The sequence below is a fragment of the Diabrotica undecimpunctata genome, chromosome 8 (genome assembly GCF_040954645.1).
Source record: "Diabrotica undecimpunctata isolate CICGRU chromosome 8, icDiaUnde3, whole genome shotgun sequence".
NCBI classification, from domain to species: Eukaryota; Metazoa; Arthropoda; class Insecta; order Coleoptera; family Chrysomelidae; genus Diabrotica; species Diabrotica undecimpunctata.
In genome coordinates, this window is record NC_092810.1 from 582,208 (window position 1) to 596,676 (window position 14,469).

At 32.3% G+C, this 14,469-nt stretch overlaps 1 protein-coding gene across 2 annotated transcripts; it reads left to right on the top strand.

Annotated features, from left to right (window-relative positions):
- The first annotated feature begins 1,514 nt into the window (after positions 1–1,514).
- Tsp68C (Tetraspanin 68C) lies at positions 1,515–11,677 on the top strand. 2 transcript variants are annotated; one of them, XM_072541307.1, is made up of 6 exons: positions 1,515–1,668; positions 5,585–5,981; positions 9,825–10,049; positions 10,289–10,471; positions 10,845–11,054; positions 11,197–11,677. In XM_072541307.1, exons 2-6 carry the CDS (start codon positions 5,919–5,921, stop codon positions 11,500–11,502), a joined length of 987 nt encoding a protein of 328 aa, XP_072397408.1. In that variant the 5' UTR covers positions 1,515–1,668; positions 5,585–5,918; the 3' UTR covers positions 11,503–11,677. The 2 variants fall into 2 exon arrangements, with proteins under 2 accessions (XP_072397408.1, XP_072397407.1); XM_072541306.1 differs by having other exon boundaries at positions 1,525–1,811.
- The last annotated feature ends 2,792 nt before the right edge of the window (positions 11,678–14,469 follow it).

Genomic DNA, 14,469 nt, shown 5'->3' on the forward strand with positions numbered 1-14,469 from the left:
CATTGTATGCTTTCGAGATAGAAAGGTTTACATTATCTTGTTTCTTCATATTAAAAAGACCATAGGTGAAACCATTAATGAATTCAGACGCCATGATATAGCCTTTCATTGTTTGGGTATATGTTAAATGTCTGTATTTGTTTATGGTAAATGACTGTTTTTTTTTCAACATCTTTGACAGTCTTTTTAAAATATTGTGTCCACCAGACTTTGAAATCCAGTATATCGGTATTTGTTAGTCGTTTTACTTGGACATTATTATTGTTCTTTTTCTTGGAAGACGCAATGATTTCGTTGTATTGCGTTGTGCGGCTTTGTTGGAGAGAGCATGTAAATTTATATAAGCATTGCGGCAAATTTCAACTCTCACAGCAAAATTCTTAAAAGAAGAAGAAAACTGTCTAGCTTTTGCTAACGCAGGATGATGTCTAGCAACATCATGTCTTTCTATTAATCCGATTAGGTATGTATCTTTTTTATTTTTTGGTCTTCCACTATAAACGATTTCGATGATTGAACGTCTTTCTTCAAATGTGAAATCCGCCATACATTTCTTACGACAAGTGCAATCTGGTCTGGTTACTTTAGCATTAATTAGTTTACCTTTATGTGTAACAAACTCTCTTCCTGTTTTTCTTGCCAATTTTTCCCTTTCTTTTATGTAACATTTTTTATCGAGCTTTTGCTTTTTTCCTACACCTGCAGGTTCACACTCCGAATAATCCGACATTTCTATAAACAAAGATCAAATTGTAATATTTTTATTCAACAATAACTAAACGCTAACTTACCTATTAGATACTGAACTATTAAATTCTAAATAACTTCAATTTTTACGGCAGGTCAATGTTAAATAATATTCACTTTAAAACAACTTTTAAAATACTTTTCAACAATAGCTAACTCAAACCTACTGTTTACTCGACGAAAGTGCAAACCAAACTAAAAATCATCTGTTCCAGACTCAGAAGGTTTATTAAGCGACACGTTTTTAACATTGCGTGTATAAACGATAACATTCCAATATTATCCTTTTTCTGCTCAACAAAAATATTTTTACATAAAGTCGATCGGCGATTTTATCGTTTTTGCGCTCAGCCGATAGAAAATACAAATATTCATAAAATAGCTATCTCACTTTAATTCTCCATATTTTTGAAATGTTAACCTTTTTCCAATCACCCATTCATATATTTTTCATTCATTTTTAATATTTTCCATTTTTAATCAATGGTTTGGTAAATTAAATATTGTTTATCAAATAAGAAAAAAATCATTCGATAACAGTAACCGCTACCATTTATCCCCTCTCTAATATTTTGGTAAGCATGTCTAGGCTGACCATCGACCATCGCACCAAATCGCACCATCATACACGTACCCATCATACACTTAGCTTCAATTCCAACCCCACTCGCCTCGTTGTGCTCTGGTTCTGGTCCCACTAATTGCCGTTTCCTTCCTGTTTTGACTCTTTCATGCTTTTTCACGTTTTTCATACTTCAAAACTTTACAACATTTCATTGTATTGTGTCGGTTTCGAGTGGAAACTCGTTGTTCCTGTGTAGTCGTGTGGTACGGCGAATCTGTGAATGGTGTGAAGGATTGTGGATGTAATGGATTTGGCGGGTCGTTGATCGTGTCAATTTTTTAGAAAGTGCTAATAATGTGGGTTGTTTGTATTATTAATTTTATGGTACACTTGTCTGCACGTTTAATGGACTTGAAAAAATAGGTGTATAAGATATAGTCCGAAGTTTTTTCATAAAAAACTATACTGATCAATAAAAAACCGGCTCAACTTTATATAGGTATATATGTACAAATTTCGTCAATTCATCTGGTTTTGCGATTTGTTTATATTAGTTTTGAGGTTTCAAAAAAATGCCAAATGGTGCTCTGTAATGCTAATTCCTTTAATTGTGTGAAAATTATTGTCTGTAATACACTGGCACGTTTCAGGAAATACACCAGTCTGTCATTGATTTCAAATAAAAATTTTATACAGGTATTTCAAGTCTAAATGGTGTATGGGGGGTAGCTAATGAAAAATCCGTGAAGACGTATAGCTGATTTTGCTTTGTTTTTGTTTTAACCAATCTTAAAAAGTGAAAAAGTCATTTTATTGCCTATAAAACGTTTATTATGCAGTTTGGAGAAAAATAGTTCAAATAAAAATTGTAGATCTTAAAATGTTCTTCAATTTGCGAGTTTCCAAATTGAAATACATAAAGAATTCACCAAGATGGTTCCAAAAAAACCTTAATTTTGCAGTAATTTATAGATGTTAATAATTTTGTTTTTTGCATAATGCCATGTTATATAACTACTTAAAATTGTGGAAGTTAACGAGTTATTATAGTGTGCTTTTCAAGTAGATCAACCGAATAGTTCATAAGATGTTTATGTAATTAGTTTATCCACAATAGCGATAATTTAAACAACTTTTCTTGCCGGACAATAACTCTAGAGGTATTCTGTAAGTCGAAATCGATTCTATAAGGGTACATTTTTAAGGTGTATTAAAAAAACTGCAACATTTTATTCTTCTTCTTATTGCGCCGTCACCTTTCGAATGTTGGCGATCCAAATGGCAATTGTAGCTTTGGAAACTGCTCCACGAAACAATTCCAGTTGTTCTCAGAATTTCGATCATCTTTTGATGGTTAACGCAGTCAAATGCTTTTCGATAATCAATAAAACATGCATATACATCTACATTCATGTCTCTGCATCGTTCCATCTCTCCAGTTTGTCTTCTGTACCTATAAATATCTCGTTATTATTATTTCTTAATACTGTATCTTGTCTCTTTATGTGTCTTTTAACGTTTTATTAAATTTGTTATAAAAACAGTTTGAAAAAGACCTGACTTCCAAACATTTGCAACAACTTATTTTTATGTCACATGGTTGTAAGTAGACTCAATGAAAAGCTGCTGAAAAAGCACCCTTTCCAAAATAAAACAAAACCTTCTATTACCAATAGGACACAAGATATCACTATTTTTATCTAAAAATCATATTTTCATTATTTATTAACATAAGAGCTATGTATTAAACAAATTATAAATGAATATCAAAATTTTATTATCCATTTTATAGATGGTATATACAGAAAAGAAATAAAAAGTTATAACCTATTAAAATGATGGTATATATATAATATATAAGGTTCTTGAACTCCTAAGTGGAGCATAGAGCTTCAGTGAAAACGCGCCATCGGGTTCTATTTTGCGCTAAGGCCTTCACCTCATTCCAAGACTTTCCTTGGCCTATTATCTCGTCCATGATGGATCTTCTCCAAGTTTGTACTGGGCGACCTCTTTTTCTTTTCACTTGGGGATTCCACTATAGGGCAGTCTTTGCGATACTGCAACTATTTTTTCGGAGTGTGTGACCGATCCAACCCCACTTTCTGGACTTAATTTCATTTTGTACCCTCTTTTGTTCGGTCAGGTGTAGCAGATCGTCGTTTCTGATGGTGTTAGGCCAGAATATACGAACAATTCTTCGTAGACATTTGTTAACAAAGACCTGCAGTTTGTCTGTGAGGGTGTTTGTCACTTTTCAGGTTTCACATCCGTAGAGTAGAACAGACATGACATTTGATCGGAATATTCGGATCTTTGTCCTTGTAGTATACTCGCCAGATCTCCAAACAGGGTTGAGCGTGCTGAAAGCTTGTTGAGCTTTTCGTATCCCCATACGAATATCGTCTTCTGTACCTCCGTTTTCTGTTATGACACTTCCAAGATACGTAAAGTTTTCCACATTTTCAATCTGCATATTGTCGATAGTAAATAGCGTGTTGTTCCTTGCATTTATTCTCATGGACTTGGTTTTACTAATATTGATTTTCAAACCTATTTTATTGGCTTCAGTGGAAAGTGTTTCCAATTGGTAAGCCAGATCTTGGAACCTTTGACCTAATAGACAGATATCGTCCGCGTATTCTAGATCGCTTAGGCGTGTGGTTAACGTCCATTGTATCCCTCTTTTGTCGGAGTCTAGTTTGGAGAGAATATAGTCTATAGCTATGTTAAAAAGAAACGGAGAAAGCACGCATCCCTGTCTAACTCCAGTAAGTACGTTGAATTCGTCACTGTTGATCCCATTGTGTGTCACGCTGCATTTCGCATCAGTATATAGTGACTTTATAATAGAAATTATTTTTTGCGGGATGTTTCTTAGCTCTAAAATTTTCCATAGAGCAACGTGAGACAAGCTATCAAAGGCACGTTCAAAATCAACAAAAACCATGTATAGGGGTGTGTTCCATTCAACCGATTGTTCCATTATTACCCTCACAGTATTAATGTGGTCTATGCAGGAGGATTCTGGCCTAAAGCCTGCTTGATTAGTTCGAAACTCAACCTTGTTTGTTATTCTTTTCAGTATGATGGTCGCAAAAATTTTATTTATGACAGTAAGCAAGGTTATTCCTCTCCAATTTTTGCACAGTGTGAGGTTGCCTTTTTTTGGAAGCTTGATAATGTTACCTTTTTTCCAGCCCGCTGGAATGTGGTTTGTTTCCCACACCTCTCGGATTATGGGGAGCAAAAGTTCAGCAGTTAGATGCGGATCAGCTTTAAGCATTTCAGCAGCAATGTTATCGATTCCCGGTGACTTGTTGTTTCTCAGAGATTTGATAGCTGCTATTATCTCCGTTTTGGAAGGGGCCTCGCAAGAAATATGCAAGTCTATATTCTGCGGGTTTTCGACTATTTCGTCTGCGTTATCTCCGGGAATACCTAGCATCTCCTGAAAAAGCTCTTTCCATCTCTCTACTTGGTCATCTGTTGTAGTAAGCAATTCGCCTGTTTTGGATCTTACAATGTTCGAACAGTTGGACCCTTTTTGTGTTAGTCGTCTAGTAATTTGGTAAAGCTCCCTAGTTCTGTTGTGTTGTGCAGCTGTTTCTGCTTGTTTTGCAAGTTCTTCAGCCCACCTTCTTTTGTCTCTTCTTGCTTTTCTTTTAACTGATTTATTTATTGTTTGATATTCCTGTTGTCGGTGTGCTCTTCTTTCTACAGTTCTTGCTTGCAGGATATCTTTTTTTCGTTGTTTTCTTTCCTCGATAAAATCGTAATTTTGTTTTGTAGTTCACCCTGTATACAAATTTTTGTCAATGATTTCAATTAAACTTAATTTAAAAACTACAATATATTGTTTACTTTATTATATAAAATAAATAATTGTTTATGCATTACTTCTTTATATAGATGGTGTTGATATATAAGAATATATGGTGTTGATTCCATAGGGATTTCGAAATAAAAATAGTCATAACTTGTTAAATACTTTGTTTAGTAAGAACAAGAATTAGGAGAAAAATACAAATTTAAAAAATATATAGGGTGTCCCATTTAAAAGATTGTATGTTATGACTGTAAAGTTATTAATTACCCTGTAGAATTCCACATATTTTCCAAGTATATATCATTGCCTATATTTTTTCTAAATAAATAATATATATATATATATATATATATATATATATATATATATATATATATATATATATATATATATATATATATATATATATATATATATATATATATATATATATTATATTTTAGAGACGTCTGGAGAAATGCAGGAAATCTTGAATGAAGTACGTCGTTTGGACAGTCCATGATGCACATGCAAGTGTCTCCTAGTTGTTACGAACCACTTTTGATTCGACTTACTAATAAATGACGAATTAGTTCCATTAATAACGACAATAAACTTAGGGCGATACGTTAATAAAGATATGTGTCATTTAATCGCTTTAATCCGTTTGATTCATTGACTGCAATACGCATTGTTTTTTTCGGTCGAAAGGTGGACGAATGTGGTGGAAATAATCGGGGAATTGTTTCGGGAAGGTTTTGTGTACCTTATCGGTGAAGATAAATAACCGAAGAAAAAATGGCTGTTTTGTCTCTAGTTGGCAGTAAAATTCTTTTAGCTTTTTTTAATTTTCTGTTATTGGTAAGTAAATATTTTATTAAAATCTATATTTACGCAGGTAGTTTTAAATATACAGTGTGTCAATTTGAAAAGGTACTACCCTCTATAATTTGGTTCATATATTCAAATATTCAAAAACTTCAAATTTATTTGTAAGAGAAACATTTTGTAGACCAGTTTTCAACTTAATTACATCAACTCTCTAGCGGGGGCGGTCACAACCCACAAAACCTTTAATGGAAGGGGGGGTTAAGTAATACCTTTTCAAAAATGCCACATACAGTATATTTATTTTCAGTACTTTTGGAAAAATCAAGTAAAACCGTAAAGATATTAACCCCTTACTGCATGATTTTTTTATTTTTTTATAAAAAATAATCTATGATTCCAAACTTGACTTCAAGATTACGGTAAAAATATAAAAAAAATCCTACTTGGTTAGTTTTTTGTATTTTGTATTTTTTTTTGTGTGTCATATATGGCACAGTATGCATTAAGACAAGATTCAACAAGTACTTTCTAAGATATTAATAAACAAGATTTATTACTTTCTAATTATAATAATTATTCAGTGTGAAAGTTCTAAAAACAATTTCTATCTTTGTTTAAGCAAAGAAAACATAATACTTCTCGTATTTTACGAAGCTTTTTTGAACCACAGGGATATTTGCATCTTTGCCTTTCACTACACCATAATGGAATATGACCATATCCATCTGTTCGTACATCTTGCATTGGAATATCGGTTGCTGGACTCCTTCTTTTCTTGTTTTGTAAACTTTTCATAGCTCCACACGGACGACCCCTTTTTGTAGTAAAACCAGCTTTATTAACTTTGCACAACCACTCTGCTATCTTCTCCAAAGAGTCCACGCATTGACAGTCATCAAATCAATAATATGGAAAAAATATACCCGTGTACCATTTTTTGGATCTGAATTTGACCCTATAATATCCCAACATTGAATCCAGGAGATCTACTCCACCCATATTCTTGTTGGTAGATCGTTACAGCTTTTGGCAACCGTTATATGTGTCTTATCTTTTTCGAAAACCATTTGACTTCAACTGTTGGCATATTCCCAGCATATGTTGATAAAATGTTTACTAATTTGTTGTCATACCATGTAATAACAGATATTTTCGTACCATCAATTGTGACGACTTTCTCTACTGTTACTGTTTGGCACTCTGTTTATTCTACATGTTCCTAGTGGTAACAAATCCTGTTTCGTTAGATAAATTTGCAATGGGACGCTGTTCAGACAATTATCAAAAAATATTTTGTGATTTATAAGTCTTGGTACTGTTTGTGTTAGCCGAAGAACCACATTTAAACTTACCCCTAAATCAGGAAAACCATCGGGTACAACATTAGTTTGGCTTCCTACAAAAATTTCATAATCGTAGGAAAATCTGCTGACACCACTAAGAACAAATGCCTTAAATCATTTGTGCGGTTTTTGCGGATTATATTGTTTTATAAATGAACGCGCCTTTGTTGGAATTATCTGCTCATCTATGGTTAAAAATTTCTCTTTCGGAACTTTGAGTAATTGATTCCTTAGTTTATGTAGTAGATGTCGGATTTTAAAAAGTTTATCTTGACCAGGATTACCGGCAGCAATAGCATCGTTGTTGTTCGCAAAATATAAAAAACGTTTTATTTCTTCCCATCTATTGCATGACATTTCTTCCCATATCTGAGATCAATCGATGATTCGGGCTGGAGTTCCAATAACTTCTAGCGTTTGGCAATTGCACTATTAGGTTCCTAAGAACTATTCTATAATAGCTAATTTTTAGAAAGTTTTAAGGTCTTTGAGGTCTCCACTGAATATAATATAGTTTGATAAACCATATCTTTGATCATCTCATTTATCAAATCTTATATCATCATCTGATGTTACCAAATTTCCCTCTTTCCAAGTTGGATGATTTTTATTTCTATTCTTTATTAGATTGCGTCGTAATTCGTCCAAAGAAATATCATCTTCGCTATCCGAACTGCTGTCTAAATCCGTTTCTGGGATAATAATATCTGATTCATTATTATCTATTATATCATCTTCATAGTATGACTCTGGGGCTAATATAATAGGGGAAATATCATTATTTGATAGCCCTTAGTCATCACTACCATCTGATATGTCCACTACCACAAGAGTTTCACCATAAAACTTTTTTGGATCCTATATCTAAAATTAAAAAAATATTAATAATACATAGTTCAGAACATGATATGCCATATATGAAAGAGAGTTTTGCACTACAGTGCATATTGTGGCATATATGGCACAAGAATATTTTTGATTAAAAAATACCAACATTTAAAGAAATACGTGAAAATACTTACAGAAATTCTTTCTCGAAGGTGTATCCTTGAAGTCGCTATTTTTTTTTGGACAAAAATATTAAATAGAAACTTCGATAATTGAATATCAAATTGCACAATTTTTATGAACAGCTGTCAGACCGCGGATATTTGCAAATTTTCATAAAAGTTCACTTTGCTGCATTGAGATGGCGCTTTATTACCGGTTATACGAAATATGTGCTCGCATAAATACTGTTGTATTTTTATTAAATCTAATTTATTGTCTTTATATTTATAATTAAAATGTTCTAACACTTAGTTTATTTAATCTTTATTTCCACTTATTCTAATTTATTACAGTCTTCTACACTTATTCTAATTCACAAAAAAAAAACAATAATTTATATTAATTTATTATATAACTTATTCGATACAACAATTTATTTTCGACTAACCGTTCTCAGCAAAGTTCCCTCTTTAAATATAAAATGCCGTTAGTTCTGGAATTCCCTCGAAGCAGACATGAATTGGCTCGAAGATGGGGGAAGACCGGTCCCATCGTGGCTCGCAGCGGTGTTGACCTGAATTGCCTCTAATGAAGGGAAACCCAGACTGATTTTTATAGCGGCTGTGAGAAACTACTAGAATAGAAAAGAATTAGAAATAATATATTTACAGTTTTGTGCGCCATAATATTTATCGTAACAATACTTTAAAATAAGATTCGATCTCTAACGGTTAGGTATAAAACTAAGTATTGTATATATGACCCACTATGCGGTAAGTGGTTAAGCATCGCATTTAGAATACGCGACCTGGGACTATTATTATTGGTAGCTACCATCGATATAATATACTAAAGATGGAACATATTGATATTATTACATGTATCTGACAAACGACGGCACCGACGTCACATTACTAGCTACAATATCCGATGTGAATTTGACAGGTGATTAATTATTTCCCGATATTTAATGTTAAACAGATAACATTATGTGTTAAGTCAATAATTTAACGTATTCTTTTTGGTAAATCAATAAATTCGTTAAATTTTTAATATTTTTCATCCAGTCATCAGTGGCGTGCGATACGCAACTACGTACCTGTGAAATATATATTTTATATGTTTTTATGTTATAAAAATATTATTTTTTAAATTTTACAATGTTATACGTCATTATATCTTTTACTCAAATGTAAACAACAACGAAAATAAAAAATTATTGTAGGTATATATGTACCAAAATAATTTTTTCTCTTACACCACTGACATTTCGGAAACAAGATCGGCCATTATTACTAGCTACTTTGGACGCAAGTATTTGTTCAAAGTTTCCATTCTAATATATTACATCGATGGTAGCTATTATATTAAGGTGGCCAATAATTGAAGGAGCCGTTCCCGAGATAATTGAAGCGTTCAATACTTACTGTATAATCCATCATGTAACTATTATTCGTATTCGGAAAAAAAATATATTTTATCGTCAAAATATTTAGATGATTGTACTATCAGTATACTAAAAAAATATGATTATTTTCAGATTTGTGGCTTTACTCTTATAGTTGGAGGAACGCTAGTCCTGTTTGACGCCGAACGAGTACTGCTGTCAAGACTTCTAGCCCCCACAGGACCATTTTCCACATTTCCGTACCCCTTGCTACACTATATCTCCCTAGGAGCTGCTTTAGTTGGGGTGGTGATAGCGTCTGCTGGCATTTTAGGGTGCTGGGCATCGTGTTTCCACAATTATTATTTGTTAAGTGTGGTAAGTGATTTATTTATGTTTTTTGTATTTTTTTTTGTTTCGCTTCGCAATTCTTATCACAAATCAGTATAGAACCAAAAATAAATATATAACACACAAGACAAAAAAAAAATAAATTATTTCAGGAATATCACTACCAACGACTATTTGAAAATGACTTAGAATATGGCAATAAAGAGGATAGTTTATATTTTGAGCTATTTTTTCCAAGAAGTATTAATTTTTGTCTTGGTTTTTAGTATTTCTGCCTAGTGATGATAGTTCTAGTAGGAGAATGTGCCATTTTTGCCATAGCCTCGATATGGCCCAGTTGTATGGGACTTGGAGTTGATGTAGACGAATTGACGCAAGCGATACAGAGAAATTATGGAAGCAGTGGTCAAGAACAGTTTACTAATGCAATAGACTTGGCACAGGCGTCGGTAAGATTTATACAAATGCAATATTTTTGTATGTTCCTTTATAAAATTTTCATTTATTCATCACTAATACATAACCTGGTCATTAAATCAAATATTTATTTTCTGTTTTTCTGTTTAAATATTTATTTCTGTAACTGCTTTTATACTTTTTTAAATTCACTTAGTTTTCACTTTCTTGTTTTAGATATTTAACTTTTCAGTTTCAGTAGATGCAGTTTAATTTTCTGTATCAGTAGTCGCACACGGTCTACTACACCGGTCATAAAAACAGTTCTCAGCTTTAGAATTGACCGTCATTGATTCCCACCGGTCAAAACAATACACTTTTTAGCAATAATTTCCCTATTATCTTACCTTTAAATTCTGGTTTCAGTTTCACTGCTGTGGTGTTAAATCTTCCGAAGAATACGACACATCTTTCTGGAGAATGAAGTTGCTGGGACCACGATTGACGGTTCCACTGAGTTGCTGTAAACTCTCGAACGAAAACAGGAGCGATTCTTACTTAAATCCAGAACCTGCAAGCCAAGCATTATGCCAGGCTCAGGATAGAAACCGACACGAAGGATTTAGATACACCATGGTGAGTTTTTATTCTGATTTACTACTTTTTTTACTGTTTTCTTTAATTAGAATATTATTGCCTTCTTTCTTTTACCTGTGTAAATAGTTTTCTTCTAAAATATTTATTTCTTACCAATATGAGTTATGTTTTTTTCTTGTAGGGTTGTCAAGAACCTCTGGAACGCTGGTACCGCGACCATTACATCGCTTTCCTGGGCATCGGACTTGTAATAGTCCTCGTGGAGTTTTCAGTTCTTCTAAGCTCTATAGTGACATGCACAAGAATATACCATCACAATCAAGAGAGCCGCGATAACGCCCGCAACGCAGAGCAAGATCCAGATATTACAACATCGGCCACCACAACCTTTAATAGATCTAATTCCGATACGGGCGCGTATAGTAACGAAACTTACGCACTTACAGGTAATTTTTCTCAGAATTATAAGCTGAGTGAGAGGGTATGATGGCAGTTTATTGGGTACTTGAGACCCGATGAAATTTATGCCGTAGATTCAATGTTGTGGTAAAAGAGATAATTCGCGTTAACGCTTTAAACTAAAGGAGACTATGAATAAACTACTGTTTTTGGATTTTTATACGATTACTTTTAGTTTTAAGGTAATTATTTTATTTTATATCATTGACTTTTGTAAAATAAAAAATATCTTGAAAAATAAAAAAAATGCCTGTTTTTATTGTTTAGGGACATGTACCCAACAATTTTATTACGCTATCCTAAATCCTCGGGCAACAACATAGAAGAATTATATGTTTTTATAACAGATATCAGGATACTGATGTCTAAGGGATACCTAAATTATTTTAAATGGACTGATTATGTACATGAATTCACGGAATATAATGAAACAAAATTATCAAGAAACGGAACAAAATAAAAATAAACAACAAAGTTGTCACGAATTTCTTCAAATAACAGGAAAAACATACTGGAAACCAATTCAGAAGAAAATAAGATGATTAGTAAAGAGAAATCACGTCTTAAAACCAAACAATAAGGAAGAAAGTCCTTGTTGAAACTATTGATTCGTATCTCTATATGCTAAACTATAAAACAATATTCAACTTTGTATTCCATATTTTCTTCCAAAAGTTTTCTCGCACATATCTTGGAACCTACTAACTCTGCAACCAGTAATACTTTCTCTACAACTGGTTTTGTCAACTTGTCTCTAAAGTCAACGTACCGACATAAAAAGATAACCCAACCAACTACTACATTTATGATTCATTACACAATCTATGGAGATGACGTAGTATTCTTATTAATGTCTGCAATTTTCATGTTATGCGAGACAGATTATAAAACTGCGCATGTCCACGTGGGATTATAAAATGCTAAAAACTCATTCGTCTATATTCTTTGCTATAACTTTGCTTACATGTATAATAAGGTAAGTATAAGTATAAGCTTTATAAACAACTAGCATTTTAAATACAAAGTAACCATAAAACAAATATGTACCAAGTTTAGAAAAATATTAAATTTCTATACGATCGCCATCTGGTACACAGTATTTGTACTTTAAAAATGCAATTCTCTGTCTTTCAAATTAATTAAATTTAGAAAACTTTTTGATTTTAGTTTTACATTAGACCTATAGATGACAGCATCAGACTAGGGTGTCGCTTGTGTATTACTGGTTGCATAGATATGAGGTATAAATCAGCTTGATGTAGATAGTAGATAAACTCGGTTCACTATTCCCAGTCCGAACTGTCTAGTGAATTTAGTAATTATTTTTTTGCGAAGGTAGTTACTTTTTGACAGACTAAAAGTGGCTGGAAATTACTATACAACCAAGCACACGTACTCATAGCCAACATTAATAGTAAACAAACTAAATAGTAAATAAAATAGAACTTTGCGAATTACTGACAATCAATATTTATTTATCTGCACCATATAATAAATAGTTATGTTAAATTATAACAACTAAATATATATTTTTTAAATATATACTACCCAAAATTTGATGGGTTTAGTATACACTTCGACTATTTAGAATAACTCTTCTTTTTTTAAAGAAAGAAGTCTGTAATAGTAGGATACTTCAGCTATTAATACTGAGAAGTAGGAATTGTTGTGTTGTAGGTTTCCGACAATGAATCTGTCAAAATATGCCCCAGCTCAGCTAAGCGAATGGAGTTTACTATAAAATAGTTTCTATAAAAACATCTGGAATTTCCACAAAAAACAATTTGAAACGTAAAATTAAAAATGAAGAGCACAGTGGCGCAGAAACATTCTAGATACCAAGGAAACAATGGAAAAGACAATGTAAACTGAAAAATAGTCTGAAATGTAATTTGAATGAAAAATCTTGTAATCAAATAAAGAAAGAAAATATTTACATATAGTTGGAGTTTAGGGTTTATAGTTTAGCGATCCTGACTTTAATATCAATAAAAAAGTTAAAAGAAGTCTTGACTGAAATCCCGATAAAAATAGTTTTATCTTACTAATAATAGATTCTGTTTATGGTTCAGTAGCGAATTCATATTTATTATTATGTTAACAAACACAATGAAGTACCAATAAATTTCGATTTATCGCAAAAACTGACAACTAAATAGTACCTACCTTGTGATTTTACAATTTTTTATTTAGAATATTAACTAATTGGAAAATCAATACACCACCGTATCAATGTTAATTATCTACATTAATGTAAATAACAATTTGAGAGTGAAACTGACTTCTTGGTCTGCAAATGCAGTGAAATACTATATAAAAACTTTAGTTTTTTAAGGGATGTGCCCTTGAATGACCGTTGTTTCAAGCTCTAATAACAGAAGAGTCCAAACATGTCTCTATTTCAGCTTGTATGCTATTTATCGGAGTTGTTCTGTACGCTCCAAGTATAATCCTTAGGGAGGTGTTAAGGTTGTTGTGCTGAGAGATTTTTGAATAATTTTTAAAAGGGCTTTTGAATAATAGAAAAACAGATTCTACATACGCACTTCACCTTCTAGACCATAATCATTCTTTTAATGACGAATTTCAAATTATTCACATTCAAAATAAAGACCTTACGTTAGAATCTATGGAAATTATGAAATTGAAAAATGCAGATATAATTCTGAATGACCAACTTGAGACAAACAGTTCTCCACTTATCTATTTATTCAGTTGAAGATTAGAAAGTGTAACACGCACCAAACATAGATCACTTGGGAAAGGCACTCTGGCCGAAACAACTGTAGTGATAATAATTTAAAATAAATTTTGTGGAAGTGTTGAAAACAAATGTTTTCAGTGTTTTAATGTTAAATTCATGATAATATAGTTTTGAAGGCAGAATATTACAACGGTGTTTAAACAGGACTACTCAAAGCAAAAAATATTATAAATATGTATCAATAACTGTTTGTCCCAGTTTTGTAAAATCATTTATAAACATAATATGAAA